Source organism: Pogona vitticeps, chromosome 2, assembly GCF_051106095.1.
Source record: "Pogona vitticeps strain Pit_001003342236 chromosome 2, PviZW2.1, whole genome shotgun sequence".
Taxonomy (NCBI): Eukaryota; Metazoa; Chordata; class Lepidosauria; order Squamata; family Agamidae; genus Pogona; species Pogona vitticeps.
Genome location: NC_135784.1, coordinates 186098088 through 186116658, shown reverse-complemented (window position 1 = coordinate 186116658; position 18571 = coordinate 186098088). Strand labels below are relative to the sequence as shown.

At 45.3% G+C, this 18571-nt stretch overlaps 1 protein-coding gene across 2 annotated transcripts; it reads right to left on the bottom strand.

Moving 5' to 3' along the window:
* Positions 1–1423: 1423 nt before the first annotated feature.
* Positions 1424–14799, bottom strand: LOC110077954 (macrophage mannose receptor 1). Of its 2 annotated transcripts, XM_072991634.2 has the most exons (8): positions 14144–14799; positions 12500–12604; positions 11804–11911; positions 10615–10677; positions 9484–9873; positions 6650–6798; positions 5692–5804; positions 1424–4135 (listed from the first exon to the last, which is right to left on the bottom strand). In XM_072991634.2, the coding sequence occupies exons 1-8, from the start codon at positions 14595–14597 to the stop codon at positions 4012–4014; spliced, it is 1506 nt and encodes a 501-aa protein (XP_072847735.2). In that variant the 5' UTR covers positions 14598–14799; the 3' UTR covers positions 1424–4011. The 2 variants fall into 2 exon arrangements, with proteins under 2 accessions (XP_072847735.2, XP_078242789.1); XM_078386663.1 differs by lacking the exons at positions 11804–11911; positions 12500–12604; positions 14144–14799 and adding an exon at positions 11085–11738.
* Positions 14800–18571: the final 3772 nt, after the last annotated feature.

Genomic DNA, 18571 nt, shown 5'->3' with positions numbered 1-18571 from the left:
GGCTCAGAGCTGGCCTTCCTGGGAGTTTACAATATGCCACACCTTCCAACCGGGGAGGAGGTGGAGGCAACCCACAGTCAATTAAAACAATATAATAAACTATTAAAAACACACTGAATCATAGTATTAAAAAACAACAAAACATAATATTAAAAACTGCTGTTTAAAAACACTTGTAAACGTCCAGACCTCAGATCAATAGGAAGGAAAAAAAATGTATATACACCATTCCATAATAGCAGATTATGGTCCAGATCTGTTTAAAAGCCTGCCTGAAAAGGAAGGTCTTTGCCTGACAAGGGAGGGCACCAAGCGGAGCTCTCGGAGGGACTGCATTCCACAACCTGGGAAGAGCCAGAAGAGGGGAGCCCAGCGGAGTGCGGCACACCTGGGAACAGCCGCAAAGAGGCCTCTTCTCAAGTCTTAACCAAATGAGCTTGGGAGGCAGTGGGGCCGAGAGGAGGGTTGGCTGCAGCATTTCGAGCAAGCTAAAGCTCCCAAACATCTCTAAGAGCAGCCCCACATTGGGTGTGTTGCAAGAATCCGATGATGTGTCCCCATAATGTCTCATATAGAACAGGTGCAGTTAGCTTACTAACTGTAATTGTGCAAATGAACACCTGGTTACTGATGAAACCTGTGTGGGTAGACTCAGAGTAGAACTAGGACCACACCAAAACTGCAGATCTGACTTTTCAAGAGTGTAACAGTGCAGGTTGAAGCTTTATTTCCTGATCTGCCTTTTAACTGACTGGGAGCACCTCTGTAAGTTTCAGTTTGTTTGCCTTCATCCAGTCCTTTACTGACAACAAACACTGCTCTCTAGGAGCTAGGCTGAAAGGAGAGATACTGTAGTTGGGTGTCATTCACATATTGGTGGCAACAAACCCGGGACAACCTCTCCGAGCAGCTCCACATAGATGTTAAAATAGCACAGGTAGCAGAACTTAATTCCACAAGCCCTTCAGGTTGATGGCAACAAACACTGCCAAGAAATTTAGCAGAACCAACAGGGCTACACTTCCCTCATTTTGTTCCTGGCATAGACTATCCACCAACCTGACCAAATCTGTCTTTATCCCATAGCAAGGCCTGAGGCCACCTTGAAATGGATGTGGCTAATGCCTCTCTCATCCAGGGCCTCCTGGGTCTGAGAAGCCACCACACTCTTCAGTCCTTGCAAAAATGCAGTGCTGGATGGAGATTGGCTGGCAATGATCTAACACGGTGGGATTCAAGGAGAGTTAGTTTGTGACATGCGCGTACCCTGCTTTGCTGCAAAGGGGCATTGACCACGCCCTTTGGGGGGGTCGCCCTGTCCTGCAGCTAACACACAGCTGAAAGCTTACTTGTGTGTCATCTGTAAACGGGTAATCCCTGCCAGTATCTGCAAAGCTCTGTGCAAAATATCCACAGTGAGTTGTTGGGTGGCCAGCATCCTTTTATTGTCTGTTTCTACAAGTTTTAGTTAATTTTTCATAGGAATAGGGGTTGAGGTACAGATAAGAGGTCAGGGTTTAAAAAAAGGGGGGGGGGTAAAATTCCAGAGAGTGCAAGAGTATTCTTACATCCGCTTATACAGCTAAATTTAAAAGGGAAATCACACAAAGAGAAAACTATAGCAATTTCCCAGAATACCTGTAGTACTAATGTTCCATTTGCTTGGACCTTCCCCTTCTTTCCCTTTTTATTTTAAAGCTTACTAATTCTGTAAGTTTAATATTATTCTGACAAGTTGATGTCCACTGCTCTAAATCAATATTATAACCAACATTTTGTGCCCATTTTAATCATATAATCTTTCACCACAAAGTACCCTTTTACATTTTACATTTCCTGCATTTGTTAGGAATATTTTCATACCTCTTAGACAATTTAGTTGAAGTCATATACCATCTATAGAACATCTTATCTACATTTTCTTATTCTGCCAAGTTGATGCCCACTGCTCTAAATCAATATTATAACCAATATTTTGTGCCCATTTTATCATGTAATCTTTCATTCATTTATCTTCCATTTTATTGACCATTTATATTTAATTAAGTCTGCTCCCAAAAACTTTATCAGCTCCACATACTCTCTCCTTCTTTGTTCCAGCTGCTATGGCATATGTCTCATCATCTCCATTCCCCTCCCTTCCATAGTAAAGTGCACTGTTTGCTGCATTTCTTCTGCTGATGTCTCCATTAACAAATTAGCTATCAATTGCACTGCATCATCACCTTTTTCTTCTGAAGACTTCCGGGATCTAGAAGTAAAATTGTCTCCCTCTATTGTAGTTTTAGCAAATTGATTTCATCTTGGTTCCCCCTCCCCCCCCCCCATTTTAGTTCTTCCAGCTCTTGGGACCCTCCATTTTTTCCCTCCATCTTCGCTACAGATTTCATTTGCATCCCTAAATCTTCAATTTGTTCAGATAGCTGCTCCATCCCTCCTTTTATCTGTTGTACTCCAATAAAAACATGTCTTGAACATTCTTTTGCCAGTCTTTGAGGGTCTCTTTTCCCATGATTCAAGCAGCTACTATCTTTTTGCAGCATCCTTTTATTGTCAATGAATGTGTAGCAGACCCTTGACCATTTGAAATGCCTCTGTTGGATGGTTCTGTGCAGACATAATGGTGGCAGAAAAGAATAATTTCTTTGTTACCACCACCGGGATGGAGTCAGCTTTCCAATCCGCTCTAGCCCATGCTCAATTTAATGTGCTCCAATTTTTCTGCCATGATCCTTTTAGTCTTTCAGAGGAGTACTTTCTTTGGGGAGACAAAATACTGTAATGATCTTCGTACATCTGAAGAGTTGCCACACAGAAGGTGAAGAAGACTATTGTCTTGTTGCTCTAGCACTGGTTCCTAACCTTGGGTAACCCGGATGTTCTTGGACTGCAATTCCCAGAAGCCTTCACCACCAGCTGTGCAGGCTGGAGTTTCTGGGAATTGCAGTCCAAGCACTCATGGCTGAGAGCCACTGCTCTAGAGCAGGGGGAATAGAAGCCAATGGGTGGAAGTTGTTGGGAAGGAAATTTTGGTTGAATGTTGGAAGAAATGTCCTAGCTGCTCTGTGGTGAAAGAAAGTAAAGAGAGGCAGAGTTCGAAAAAAACAATTTTCTACAGCAAATGGCATGGCTATACACGGCATCAATGCACCATAATGGTATGTTTTGGAGTACAGATTCTCATCATAGATGTTTCAAACCCTCAAGGCATCAAAAACACAAGCTGCACTGTTAAACCTGACAGAATGATGTTGTGTTCCCCATGCCACCCCCAGAACAAAACACTTTGTTGGTTCCATTAGGGCCTCCCTTTCAGAAGAGGAGCAAGGAAGGACATTTTGAAACAAAAACCAGCTGGGTGCGGCTTAAACTGCATTCACCCAGATATGGGTAGGGCCTTTCAGCACCAGAGGAGAAATGCCCTAGAGAAGAAAGTCATTGCAAACTTCATGCTGTGTACTGAATGCAAAACATATTTTAGTGCTAATGTCAGTCACAAGCTGGCCCCTCCTCACATCCAGGTCCTGGAAAATGGCATGAACAGGGTCTAGGCAGGTGACACCCCCAAGAAATGAAGCGGCAGAACCAATGCAGGATTGTTTAGTTGAAGAATGGGGTTGTTCTCTTGACAGAAACTACTCTACGGAGCACATGTTGTTGCTTAGGTGCTTTGTGAAATGGTTTAAAAATTCCTTGATCCAGAGTTTACAAGACATTATGTCTATAAAATAAAACTAATAGTGGACTTTGAAACACTCAGGCTCTACAAACTAAAAACGGTGCACGTTAAATATGTTTGTGTGAAATAAATACATTTGTGTTCCTTTTAGTGATACGGAGCGTGAGGCAAGATCTTTGTGGTACAGACAGGCACCATTTTCTTAGCACACCCCCTGTGGCCTCTAGGTGAGCGCTGTCTCGAGGCGCTGTGCTTCTCTGGTGCTGAAAGGAGCTCCGGCAGCTTTTGGTCCAGAACAACAAAGGCCAGGTGGGTGATGCCACCCCTTCGAACTAAAGCATCCTCTCGCAGATCCAACGATGGCTTTCTTTGCAGGAGGAGTCCTGCCATAGGCTGTTCTTCATCAGAGCGCAGTTCTCGCTTTTTCCACCATTGGGCTCGCTGGTCTGCCAGTAGCTAGAAAAACAAGGATAAAACGTTTATCTTAGGATTGAAGGTATCCTGGCCTCCGCTTTTGTTTTTCCTTGGTAAGTGGTCCAAGAGGAATGGGTAGGAAAATGTAATGGATTCAGACTTTAACTGCCAAAAATTCCAATCAACTTGCAGACAGTTGTAGGCCAAAATTGTAACTTTTCCAAATCCTACCCATGATATCCTCAAATATCTTATTATATTCATTGGAACTGGTCACTTATCGAATCAGTTGATCTCTTTAGCCCAATCCTATATGTTCTGTTTGGCCATAACTCCACAGAACCCTACACAGGAGTCTTTCCCCATTTCTGCTACCCAACATTTTTATAACTGAAGATGTGATCCAAGAAGAGCATGGCCAGATCAGAGTGATCCATCTAGCTCAGCATCCTGTTTCCCTGAGAGATAATGTATGTTGGGTGCTCTTGAGAAGCCCGCAGGCAGGTTTTGGGTGTATGCACAACAATAATTTTACTGTAGTGTTCCAGGCCATGCTAGTCAGAATTACAGTGCTTTTGGTCTTGGAAATGCAGCATATAGAAAGGAGGACAATGTCCATTGACAGACTTCTCTATGATATTTTTTTCTTGTCTCCTTTTAGAGCCAGCCAAGCCACCAGCCAATCATCTCCCATAGCAGCAAATATTATGCAATGCCATATCAATGTCAGGCAGTGCAGAGAACTTCCTTGTTAAATGCTAACCTCAGAAGTATTGTATGCCAAGGAGGTGCTCTTTCACTGAGCTCTTATCTCTGTTATTCCAAGCTTTTATTCTTTCCCCTCAAAAGTTGTGAAACAAGCAACAGATGATTATTGAGTAACAAAAGGGAACAAGGCTCCTTCTTGGCTCTCATGAATAAACATTGCAAGAATTAAGAGGGGCCCTACGGCGAGGATTAGAGAGGTATTGAAAATGAGTCTTTGGATTGTGATGGTGGTGGTGATGATTTTGATAACTGAAAGATGTATTAGAATACTTTAAACAAATAGCTAAATAAATAACCAAACATGCTTAATTAAACTTCAGACTGACTGATAGTTTTTAAATAATAGTCAGTTTAAACAATTCTGATCAGACATTGAAAAACCCCTTTCTAATTGTCTCTGGAAAAGGCCATTGATAGGATAGAATGTTTTTTTCCTATACGTTGTATCACACAATGGCCAAAATCCTATTGTCATCTTACAGCAGCATGATGCAAACTCTGTAACTTTTGGCAGCAAATTGTGAAGTCAACATCAACATTATCTGTTGTAGGCATGATTTGGTGTGCAAGAGGGAGTGTCTTGCACTGATTGCTTAACTTGCAGCACTTCCCCAGTCAAAAGCAAAGACGTGTGTGTTATGTTCACAATCATAAGTGATGGGATTTTAGTCGTGCAGACTTAAAAAGCATACTAAAAGTCACATTAGAAGAAACACATTAAAAGAAATGAGTTAAAATTTATTTGTGAATAAAGACCCTGCTAGGGCAGTATTTTCTAAACAGTAATCGACTCCCAACTGTGCTCAATCAAATCCTCAGCCATGGCTTACCTGGTTTTAGAGTCTACACCTGTCCCATCCACCCACTTCCAGTTGCCTTCATGCACCTGGTCAGTAAGGCCAATCCAACTAGTAGAAGACTTCACAATTCGTGTGACGTGGCCCTGATAACAGAGAAAATAAGATCCGGAAGCATGACTATTTTAGTCAACTACAACAAAATGGAAAATACTTTTTTTTTAAAGCAGGGGTGGCCCTCCAAGCATTCTGGACCCCAGATTCTGCATCCCAATTGGCTAGGCTGGAGAAGGCTGGCGGAGGTTATAGGACAGAATGGTGGGAGGCCTACCAAGGTCCCTTTTGCTCTGCAGCATCCGGACCTTGGCCGTGCTCACTATTCCGCCCCGTCTTTTGTCTCTGCAGCTCAGAACTTCCACAAGAGCAGGACAAAAAGAGAAGAGCATTTTGGCTATGCTTCCAGGAGGCAACATAGACCAAGAGGACACTGCTTTTATTCATAGGCTAGTATTCACTGCTTTTATTCACAGCCACAAAGAGCATTGGCTACAATAAATGGGTGTTATGCCATTGTTTGAGTGTTTCCCCATAATCTCCCTGCCAAGTATGGGGTGTTGCTTGCAGACCTCCTTACACTACATGGGAAGCCACGGTGTGCGCTCCAGTTTATTTTTCGGCAGGGCATTTGTACCTCCTTGGCATAAATCAGGGGCACGCTATGGATGTTTTGCCATGGTGAGAGATTGCTTCCATCCCTATTGCCTATGTGTGTTCTGTTGCGGCTCAGCCCGCTGCTCCCCTCCTCTCTATGCCCGAACCCTGATTTCATACTCGTACACACGCCTCTATGAGCGCTGCCTGTCAGAGTCATATCTCATGTTATGGCTTTGCTGCTGCTAGCATGGTATCTGGCTGGTTCTGTACGGTGCTCAGAGAAAATGGCGTAGTGGCTTCCACAGCCCTTCTCCCCAGCGGTGCTGGCTTCACCAACCTCCTCCTCTGCACTGTTGATCATCACCAGGTGGGAGTCCATAGCAGCACATGACTGGTTGGCCAGCTCCCAGGATCCCGGAGCATAGGAGAAAAAGTAGTATTTCCCCTGAAAGAAGGTCCAGTCCCGGCCAAGGGAGGTGCAAACCGCTATGAAGAAGAGAGAAAAGGTGAGTCACTCCATTCGCATTGAATCAGAGCGTCCGTCCTTCCTTCCAACAGTGTGAGAAGCTGCTTTCCTCTCTTCCATAAACCCAATAAACACCCCAGCACCACGTCCAGCACCCTTGTCCAAGGCCACCTGAACACCACCCTTCCACCACGCCATTTGCAGACAGCCGTCTATCATCTCTGGGGCAGGGAAATGGCAAGCCGGGGGGTGGAGGGTGTTGTTGTGGAGAGCACTTGGGGTCAACCCCACAGAGATCCTGTCCGACATGTTAAACAGTAGACAAGGTCCTGGATGGGGCCAGGAGTAGAATCTGCTTCAGAGAGAGAGAGAGAGAGAGAGAGAGAGAGAGGACCTGCTGAAGCATTATCGCCTGAAGCCATGTAGGGATGTGAGAGTGGGAAGGACAAGGATGAGAGTGTAAGATCTTTGCACTTACGGGCACCTCTTCAGAGCTTGGTGCTGAACTCACAGAGTTTGGAGTGACCTCCAGGGGCAAACGAGTTGGAACTTCCCTGCATGCTTCCATTCCCACCATGCTTAAAGCCCCAGAGGGTTTCAGGGTATAATGCCTGGAGAGGGGGAGGAAGACTCTCCTGCAAGCAGGAGAATGGAAAGGAGAACTGTGCTTCTGGCCTGTGCATCTCTGAGTGGTGTGTTCAGAGGCCACGGCTGTAAACTCCAGAATCACAAGATGGCACCATCGTATGCCCTGAGATTTCAGGTGCAAAGTCTGGGACCTGGGGAAGAGACACGTGTTTCCCCCCAAATAACCCTGAGTCTCAGGTGATAGATCGGAGACCTGTCAGCCCTGGGGACCCCTGTGGGTCAGCACCTTCTCCCTCCTCAAGGGCTAGCTGCAAGCCATGTACTTTTCAGGGCCTGTGGAAAGAGAACTGGATCCAGCCTTCTGGGAACAGATGGGATCTGCTCAGGGAAGGTACCTCTGCCAAGTTTCCAAGGAACTCCACTGAATCTTAGCTCTTCATTTAGTAGAGAGCCACAAACACCAGTGCAGTGTTTTCTGAGATCCAGAGAGGCTGCTGGAGGAAAGAGGGCTGGAGTTTTATTTGCAACCTTACATGCTGTCTCTGGTTTGAGTGACTAGGAGGGCCTTTGCTTAGAGCTGGAGTGATTATCTATCCAGCACTATCAATTTTTTTTATTCCAGCCTTTGATCTCAAATACAGCCCTGCCAATCTGCTCAATGCCTCATTCTCTCTCTTTCCTAGTTGGGTGGCAGTTGTTTGTTTACTGTTGATCTGTTCAGTTGGTTGCCAGTGTATGTGTGGTAAAGAAAGCAGTATGCAGAAGTCTATAATTTCAAGCAATTGTAAGTACAGAAATGATCTGTAACTTCAAGGAATTATAAAGAAATGTTTCCGTTCATTTCCCTATGAATGTGTCAGAGTGAGTTATTGAGATTTTAAGTGTCAGTTAATAAGAAAGGGATGGGTTCTGGGGAGTGTGTAGCTATTCTCCTCTGTGGATCTCTGTACTTCTACTATGTAGCAAAAAAATAATTTTTTTTACAAGAAATTACAAACTGTGTAACAAAAAGGAGTAAGTTCTGTTTCTGCCAGTCCAGAAGCAGCAAGCCCTCCACAAGGCTTTCACCCAGAGGTGGCTGGAGCGTTGCTCGAACTCCTCAAGCATATTTCAACCATGGCAGAGGTAGCAGGGGACAGGAATAACGTCGGACGTGGAGAAGAGCCAAGGAGCAACAGAGGCAAAGACAGGTGGGAAGGGGTTCCTGGAACCTCAACCTAATCAGCGGCTCCTTTACTGATAGGCAGAAAACTCTTGGGATGTCTCAACCCCTCTCCTCTTCCTGCTAGATTTGTCAGGAGCTCTGGTCAACAAATCCTAAAACAGATCTTTAGCTTGGCCACGTGGCCTCATTTAGAGGAGACAATCTTCCCTTTGAAGGTGCTTTGTCTTTGGAGGACAGTCCAGTATGAGTTTGAGTTTAAAAAAAATATCGGAAAGATATCCACAGCGGGCAACACCTGGACAGCAGCCTCAGGAGGCCCACGGGCCCACCTTGCCCACATTTCCCCCCTCAATGATGTGAGAAGGGCTGTCAACGTATTGGTTACATTATCAAAACAATCAGCACAAACACATTACCATATGTAATGCAAAATAAATATGTGTGCAAATTCAAAACAAAACAAAACCTCATTTTTGTTTATGTAATGAGCCAGAGGTCAGACGTTTGATTTGCAGGTGGGAAAAGGGCCGGCCTGTGTAGCCTTGGGCAAGTTGCGCAGTCCCGGGCTGCTTCCGGAAGAAGGGAATGGATGGGAGATCACCTTCTGAATCAATCATCTATAGCTTGGAAAACCCTGGAAAGGGTCACTGTACGTCCGAATTGACCTGAGAGCTTGTAATTATGATCACTATTAGTGGCCACCGTATAGACAAGTAAGTAACACAGTTTTTGATGCAGAACTCAAGCATTATGTTTGCATGCAAAGCCTAAAGATAGGCTTGGCTGTCATTTCTCAGCACCCAGTGGACATCCTGTTCTGTTTGCCCTGCCAGGAGGCAATTTCCTCTGGTGTGGGATGCTGCCCATCCATACATCTGAGCACAAGCATGGTTCTTTCCATGCCAGAAGGGGACAAGCCCACTGGTGGGGAGAGACTGCTGGGGAGACTCACGGTTGCAGACGTTGTTGTGGCTCCCATAAACAAGCCAACGGCTCCAGGGCCCGCTGCCACTGTACAGGATCACCAGCTGTTTGACGCTGTTCCCATAGTTGAAATAGAGCGCCTCACCCTCCAGGGCCAAGAGGTCGTGGTCACGGCATTCCCAGCGCTGGAGCGGGCTGCCAGCGTTGCAGTGCTTCAGAACGAGAGCCTGTTTGTTTTTCACCCCTGGGGCGGCCACGCAGAGTTGGGAGGCCACGTGGCGGAGGAGGCCTCCGGAGAGCAGCTGAAAATGCTGTGCCCGGTCATCAGGGTGGCAGGAAGCTCCTGTGAGATGATGGGTCTCTTGCCTGGCCACGCAAAGCTTGTGCTGGGCATTGTACAGCAAGAAGGAGACGGGGCCTGGGGCAGGGAGCAGAGTTGGCATGGCGAGGAGTTGTAGCAGGCAGGGAGAAGTGGGGAGGGGGTTTGCCAGCCGTGCGGATAGGAAAGAGGGGGCGGGTGGGGAACAGAGAGAGGGAAGGACAACTTAGGTGGAGCCTCTTGAGGGAGAAAGGCAGGGTTTGCCTATTTTAATTGAATAATAAATAGTCAACACCACAGAACAGGACCATGAAAATGGCGAGGCACACACAGTCTCAGTCCAAGGGAGAGAAAGCCAATGAACACTATTTAAAAAGAGCGAAATGGCTATTTCCGATACTCAGGTGCTTATAATCAAGTGCTTATAATTTCTGCATACCCATTTTGGAATAAAATGTTTACACTTGAATTGTGAGGGTGAGCCTTCCTTCAGAGTTTGATTTTGAACCTTAATATGCTCCATATGTAATATATGAATATGTTTTACAGTATGTTTTATTTCTGAAAGATCTGTGCACTTTCAGAAACTGACAGCCCCTGAATGTCAAATGCTGTTATAGTACAGTAAAGGTATTGCAGTCCCTTTTAAAATTAACAGTAAATAAGATTTTGAATCAAAATACTAGAAATTGGAGTCAAAATATGTGTACCACAGTCAATATTCTAAAAATATCAAGATATTGTCCAAAAGTATAATACACACAAAATGGATAGATCGATGAAAACTTTTTTTAAAAAAAGAGGCTGAGCTGGCACCCCAGGGTGCCTACCACAACTCACCAGCGTCCTGAAGCTGCCTATTCTCTTTCTCAACTTGCTCCAGTGTAGTAGTCATCTTTGAATCTGCAATGGATATACACAGACATGAAGCAGAACAGTCCAAGGAGAATAGTTGTCAGTAACTAATGCCCAAGTGCCGGGTGGAAGTCTACAAAGGCGTTAGAAGGTGGGGGCTGTCTGAAAATCTGGACTCATTTCATTGATTAAGTGACTATGCAGCATACATATTACCTGAAGTTTTCAACATTTTGGTGTCTTTGTTTGTATTCCAGGTATTATTATTATTTTAATTGAACAAAGGTGTAGTTCAGCCTAGAAATACTAGGGGCCAGGGAAGGAGACTTTCAAAAATGACCATACTGTACTTTCAATCTCTTTCTGTGATATACTGTATTTTGTAATGAACTATGCCCACCGGTGAGCCTTGGACCATCTAAATAACCAGAGCTCTCTTAACCACTTCCACTTACCACTCTAGAAAACACACAGAGGAAAGGAGGAATTCTCCTTTCAGCCAAAGCAACGTCGTGTAGCTGGAAGTGACCAGCCCTGCCATTCGGCAGAGTGAGGCAGACTCCCTTGGACAAGCAGTTCCAGGCATCACGAAGGAATAGGAAAATGATAGATGCTGCATATTGTTATTCTCATATTTTGACTGCCAAGGATGAGGAGACGTGCTTGTGAGATGTTTGCCAATGAAGTTTGTCTGACTTTGGGTACATCATCCTTTGAGTGAGGGGTGCTGTTGGTTGCTTGGCGTCAGTGACAAAACTCTCCCCAGTCCTCTGGATCAGGAGGAGGAGGAGGAGGAGAGGAAGAAGGAGGAGTCCTCAAATATTTGTCCATAAGCTGCTTCTTGTATGTCGCAGTCTGGTTTGAAGAGCAGAATGGAGGATGAGGGGAACCCAAGGCATCTTCTGCTGAGAGAGAGGCCACTGGCCCATGCAGCTCTGTCATGCACACCATAACTGGCAATGAATCTTGTAGACCAAGATCCTTCCCAGACCCAGCTGGTGATGCCAGGGATTGACATTGGCACCTTTTGCAAGTGGGGCTCCTGTGCTCCCATTCCACTGCAGCCCTGTCCCCAGAATCCTGCCACCCTTCCTTATCCACAGTATGATCCTTCTTAGTTGAGGGAGCCCTGACTCATCCCCCTCTCCCTTTGGAGATCCAGAAGGTTACTTACAATGTACCGTTCCCACTGCAAGCAGCAGAACATTCAGGGACATGGAGAGGGTCAACAAAGCGATACAAGTACCAATCACCACCCTGTGAGAGCATGTTGGCCTCCAGGCTGGAAGAGAGGAGAGAAAAAAAGTCATTCCACCTCTTTCCTCTCCAGGGAACGGGAAAGATACTGACCGTGTGGACCAGGGTATTCCGGGACATGTCGTCCAAAAAAAGTATCTTTCTGCATCTTTCCCCACACATTGTCAGGTCTGAATACTTCAACATCTTGGTTTGTCGCCTTTGTTTTGAAACCATCCCATTTTGACAATGTGAAAAAAACACAGCAGCAGCATTTAAGGTGATGCCATGAGACATTAGTGAGGAAGAAACATTTTTAAACTATCTAACAGTCGTTTCTTCCAATTGCTTCATGCACTAACATGGGTGCGAGGTCTCTAGGCCATAACTTGTTCCTCATCTTTTTGAGATCCACTGATAAAAATGGGAAATTTTAGCAACCATGCCCCAGTTCTACTGACTTCTCGTACTTCAGGTTGCAATAAAAAACTAAGTATTTTGCCAGGTCTTCATGGCCATTGTTCACCCAGCTTGCAGCTACTCCCCCTTTCAGATCTCTTTCTGGCAGTCCACTGTCCAAAGAGTAATCATGGGGGCTACCTGTGGCTCTTTGGAGATCTGAGTCACCACATACCTGAGGGTTGTGATGTAGGCACTAGCTCTGTTGGTTTCCTTTCCAGCTTAGTCAGAGGGTCAACAGCCTCATACAGACCGTCTTCCTCAGAGTTCCCCTTGGAGCCTGTTGAGAGAAAAGACGGATCCTCATTAGAGAACTTCAGTTGTGTGCACATGTACAATATTGAGCTGAATAGCAGCAATGAGCTGGACATTTTGCTTTCAAACAATATTGCAATAGAAGGCCAGTTTGAAGAAGAACTGGGGTGTGGCATCCAATCCAGAGCTGCAGCTTTAAAACAACAACTTTAACGCTTCCTGCATTTTTCCTGACTTACATCTAAGAAAGATGTGCCTGGCTAAATCTATCTTGCCAAGAACCTTTTTTTTTTGGACTTTAAGTTCTTTACCCTGGTATAAGCCTGATGAAGTGCTCTTGATCCACAAAAGCTTGCATTTTGTTTGATGAATTTTTTAAATTGTCTATAAAAGCTGCTTCCTCTAATCTAACACAAGAGACATGTGAGCTAAACAGCACTTTCCTGGGGAGGACCTGATTTGGAGGGGGGGAAACGATAACTTGGACATCCCGAATCCAATATTTGCCACACTTGGAGGGGGTGGGGAGGAGAGTCAGCCCAAGAGTCAGACTAAGTTTGAGGAAGATTGAACTTCAGATGTATGAGTGATAGCCCACATATGGGCTATGTGCCAATGCCGATAATAGTTTGGTGTTTCATTTCATTCTGGGCAGGTGTGTTTTCCTGAACCACCCCAAATTGAACCATGAAATAGCCCAATCCATGGTGGTGGTGGTTCTGGCTTCGTGGCTCATTTCATGCCCATCTCTACTGTTGATGTTTGGTTCCCAGAGGCTGAGTCACTGACAAGACTAGCTGTTGACACTGATACAGAACCGGTAAGTCTCAGGACTCCGGGATCCAACTTGATCCATATGTTTCAAGGGAGGTGGGGCATATCATTCCAAACGATCTGGTGCCCTTATTGCAGTTTCTGAGCAGACCCCATAACCAACAATTTCTGGAACTCTAGGCGGGCATCAGCACCGTCTCCTACCTACTCTGCCCTGATGCATGGGCATGAACTCCCCCAACAAAGAAATGAAGTGCATGTTTCTCCTCTGGAAAAGAGGAATGGCCAAGAAATCTTGCTGTTTAATGTGTTCTCAAAGGCTTTCACGGCTGGGATCCAATGGTTGTTGTGTGTGTTTTTTTCTTTCGGGCTGTTTGGCTGTGTTACGGAGAAAAACTCAAAACAACCAATTTTGCTGTTTATTTTCCTAACACCCACCAGTAGACCCCTAGATTTCAGTGCTATCTACATTTTGGTGCATTGGGGCAAATCCACACTTGCTCCACCCAAGTTACAGCCCCAGTTCTGAGCTATGAGCAGAAATACAGAAAAATAGCCGTTGGGGTTGTTGAGGGGAACACAACAGCCCTGGTGCTGTAAAGCAGGGCTGCCTCTCCAAGCAGTGCTGGATTGCAATTCCCTTGGGACATGAGTCCAAAAGCGTTTGGAGGGCTTCTGGTTGCTCACTCTTCCTATATGACAATGGCTAGCAACCTATAAAAGCCAGTCCTTTAAAACAAAACAAAACAAAAAACCCATTTGCTCTCATCCACCAGACTGTGCCACCTACCTGACTGGCTTCTCTGCTCATGGCTCCTTGGTTCCTCTAGCCCACGATCAGGCACATCCACATTAATGTACAAATCCTTGCACGATGCCATCACAGAGACATGGCCCTTTGGAAAGCCTGCAGTGTGTACTGTATACGTGCCAGCACATCCAATACTGCAGAGCAAAAATGAGGAAGCTGAAGGAATCTTCAAAAGCCACAGCTGATTTCTGTAAGGAAATGGAGGAGGTCCTCTGCCAGGCTCCTGGCTGTAGAGAACAGGGAAGGAAACACTTCCCATGCCTCCTGAAACAGATGATGGCAGTTTGACGGGTAAGTACATTTCCCCCTCAACCTGCACAAGTCTGGTAGACAAGGTCTTTGAGCCCCCAGGTACACAAACTCCCAACGAGAACAAGAGTTTAACATCTGATTTTTTAAAACAATGTTTAATATCTGTTGAAAAGCAAAACATTTCAGTAATGCTTTACTGAATACATATCACTAAGGAGACACCATTCTTTTTTCTTTTTCTTTTTTGGAATCTGGTTCCCAGAATTTGCCAAGAATTTGCCAAACAGAATCTTGAGGATTGCAGCACACACAGACTCAGGCCTTCAAGCTCCTCTGCTTTTCACTCGCCTGGACCAGGGCCTACCTCCAAGATTGTAAGGTACCAAAAAGGAAACTGCTGTGATGCTTCATGGGTGGGGTGGTTCTTCAAGAGGCTGCTTCCCTTTTTGTACATTTACAATGAGAGCAAGGCTGGAGGTAGGCAGCCTTGGAGATAAGACTCAGGTGAGTTAAATCTAGGTGGTCTTTTAAGGAGTGTGTTGGTGTAGAATTCTTGGGGAATTCTGCGGAGTAAAAAAAAAAAAGGCACATCCCCCCTAGTTACCACTAGCCTCCACATATGAACATTTCACAAAATGATTTTATTTCCTACATCACAGATGCTTCTGTCTTAATGTTAAAGTGCAGTCTTTTACTAAAGATCAAATGTGATATTGAAGAGAATACGTATTTTCTTTCAGGATTTCCTCTGAGCCGTGTGCTTCAGAAATCAGACTTGCAAAGTAAACTGTTTGCTTTTTCTGATGACCAATCACAAAACAAAACAGTGAAATGCAAGATAGAGAGGTGAGCAAAGTATTCCCCAAACACTGGGAGCCAATGGGTGTGGGAGAAGGCAGCAATAAGAAGAAATGGTGTTAAGCATTTATTTTGATGATCAGTCAGTGTGGATAAAGGAAGACTCTGCTTGGGCACCGTCATGACAGCGAACCCAGTCTATCTCTCAAGAGTCCTAATGTATATGGTACAGGTTAACAGCATGCATATCTGGAAAGCTTGGAAAGGTTTAACACCTAAGGAAAAGTACGTAATTGTAATATCTGGAACGATGCTACTGATGATTCAGCAGTATCAGCCAATCAGGCTGATTGAAGGACTTTTAAATACCCAGAGCAAGCTTCCTTTGCTCTCTCTCTCTCCCCCCCCCCTTGGAAGCTTGCTCATCCCATCACAAGACAATGGGACTGAAGGACAACATGCTTGTGCTTGAATCAGGGCCAAAGTGGGTGTGTTAGGGATTGTTATTCTGTTTGGCTGTGTTGAGCTTCCAGAGCGCCCACATTTAACCTTTAATTTCTTACACCATTTTACAATTTTTAAATTGTGCCCACTGACCAGTCTCTTTGTGATGATTTATTTTAGATTACCTTGTTGAATATGTTACATACTCCCCCTTTTTCCCCAGATGTAATAAAGTTCTTAGAAACAATCCAGTCCATTCATGCCTGCTGCTTCATAGGCACAGAGAAAACCCCGTTTCTTATATGTATGTTCTGTTCTGGGCCTGCACAGGAAACCTCCTTTGCCTAATCGGCCCCACGGTTCATTTGCTGCCGATAGCGAACTCTGAAATCAGAACAGAAGGAGGAAGCAGCCAGCTTAGCACACACTCTGATGCCTCTTATCGTTCTCTCTCCTGCCTCCTTTCCCTTCCTCTGTCCATTTGTGTGGTGATATTCACACTGAAGGCTAGACTTCCTGGGCAGGATGTGAGCATTATCTCCCTGGCCACCAAGTATTGCTTTTTTTTTTGGCCTGGCCATGCCTCAGCTTCTCAAGCATTACGTTGTTTCTTCTTTCCTATGCTTATGTATTGCTGACATTTGCTTTTGCAGACCACTTTATAAATAACCAGTTCTTCTTGAGAGAAGTAGAAACCACCTTGATCGTATTGGTCTTCCATTCCTCAGTCCTTTCCCCTTTTCTTGTAACCTAATCCAATTTCATTTGTGATTAAAATAAGCGTATGTTAGGAGGGTCATGTTATAGCAGTATACAGTGTGTTGTGGCTTCATCCACAGCTCACACTAGATGTTTCCTTGGGGCAGGCATCATTCTCACGCAGATCCAACCCATGAATACAAGTGTTGTGTCCTGGCAACCAAGTTGTTTGCCCACATTATTTTGGAATTATTGACCAGGATACATTCCAAAGTACTGTTGGTAGGCACCAGACTCTCTTACTGCAACTATTAACCCCCCTCCCCACATGTTTAATATTATCACTAGAGAAAGACCCACCAAGAGGTCTGGTCCTTTCCTCAAAGCCTAACTCCATGACCTTCCTTATCTTTTCTCCACTGTTTTTTTAAGAGTCAGGAGTGGAAATCAGATGTTCTTTTGGTGCCTCAAATTTTGGCCTGCTTATGTTGCCCCACAGCACAGTGTGTGTGTTTACATGGCACTGATAACTCACTGAATTGGTCACCCTGTTGTGAACACTCCAAAATCGATAAAGAAATCTGCCAATGGTCATGACATCATTCCCACTGCACACATAGAACTACACAATAGGATTGTGGCCTGGACGTATTTATCCTTATGTTTCTGTGTCACAGGGTGATGCCTTGATTTAAACAGGGGTACCAACTCCGGAAGGCAGTGGAAGATAGGAGGGCCTGGCGTGCTCTGGTCCATGGGGTCACGAAGAGTCGGACACGACTAAACGAACGAACGAACCAAGTCATCTCAGAGGACCATGGCTCTGTCTGTGTTCTGGTGTAGTGTGTGGGATTGTAGCTGATCTCACAGTTACTAATGCTCACAATCCCACACACTACACCAGAACACAAGAGTTTTAGCTCCTGTCCTCTGAAGATGCCGGCCACAGAGACTGGCGAAACATTAGGAAGAAAAACCTCCAGAACATGGCCAAAAGCCCAGAAAACCTACAACAACCATTGGATCCTGGCCATGAGTAGTAGTAGGCATCCTTCAGTCTCGAAAGACTATGGTATCGTGCTCTGTATGGAGGACTTGGAACAGCGTCTAGTGTGGCTGAGGAGGCCAATTCGAGAGTGACAATCCCTTCCACACTGGAGACAAATCCAATCTGTCCCCTGTCCAGCTCCCTGGTTTTGCTTCCTTTGTGACTTCCTCTTTGCCTCAGCCTGCTGGACAAGGGTCTCTTCAAATTGGGAGAGGCCGTGATGCACTGCCTGCCTCCAGGCTGAACGATCAGATGTCAGAGTTTCCCATCTGTTGAGGTCTATTCCTAAGGCCTTCAGATCCCGCTTGCAGATATCCTTGTATCGCAGCTGTGGTCTCCCTCTGGGGCGATTTCCCTGCACTAATTCTCCATATAGGAGATCCTTTGGAATCCGACCATCAGCCATTCTCACAACGTGCCCAAGCCAGCGTAGACGTCGCTGTTTCAGTAATGTATGCATGCTGAAAATTCCAGCTCGTTCTAGGACTACTCTATTTGGAACTCTGTCCTGCCAGGTGATACCAAAAATCCGTCGTAGGCAACGCATATGGAAGGTGTTCAGCTTCCTCTCCTGCCGGGCACAAAGGGTCCAGGACTCGCTGCAGTACAGGAGTGTGCTCAGGACACAGGCTCTATAGACCTGGATCTTGGTATGTGTTGTCAGTTTCTTATTGAGCCATACTCTCTTTGTGAGTCTAGAGAACATGGTGGCTGCTTTCCCAATGCGTTTATCCAGCTCGACATCTAGAGAGAGGGTGTCAGAGATGGTTGAGCCAAGGTACACAAAGTCATGAACAACCTCCAATTCTTGTGTGGAGATGGTAATAGAGGGAGGTGAGTCCACACCCTGGCCCATGACTTGTGTTTTCTTCAGGCTGATTGTTAGTCCAAAGTCTTGGCAGGCCTTGCTGAAACGGTTCATGAGTTGTTGGAGGTCTTCAGCAGAGTGGGCAACAATGGCTGCATCGTCTGCAAAGAGGAAGTCCCTCATGCATTTCAGCTGGACTTTGGTCTTTGCTCTCAATCTAGAGAGATTAAAGAGCTTTCCATCTGATCTAGTCCGGAGATAGACACCTTCTGTTGCAGTTCCAAAGGCATGCTTCAGCATGACAGCAAAAAAGATCCCAAAAAGTGTTGGTGCGAGGACACAGCCCTGTTTCACTCCG

Bases quoted from the DNA above. Each gene is read 5' to 3' on its own strand.
- LOC110077954 (XM_072991634.2), bottom strand. From the start codon at position 14,597: ATGTTTTGCTTTTCAACAGATATTAAACATTGTTTTAAAAAATCAGAT. The intron at 12,605-14,143 runs GTAGGTGGCACA...TTCTCTCAACAG, and splicing joins TGAGCAGAGAAGCCAGTCAG to GCTCCAAGGGGAACTCTGAG. The intron at 9,874-10,614 runs GTGAGTTGTGGT...TCCCTGCCCCAG, and splicing joins TAGGCAGCTTCAGGACGCTG to GCCCCGTCTCCTTCTTGCTG.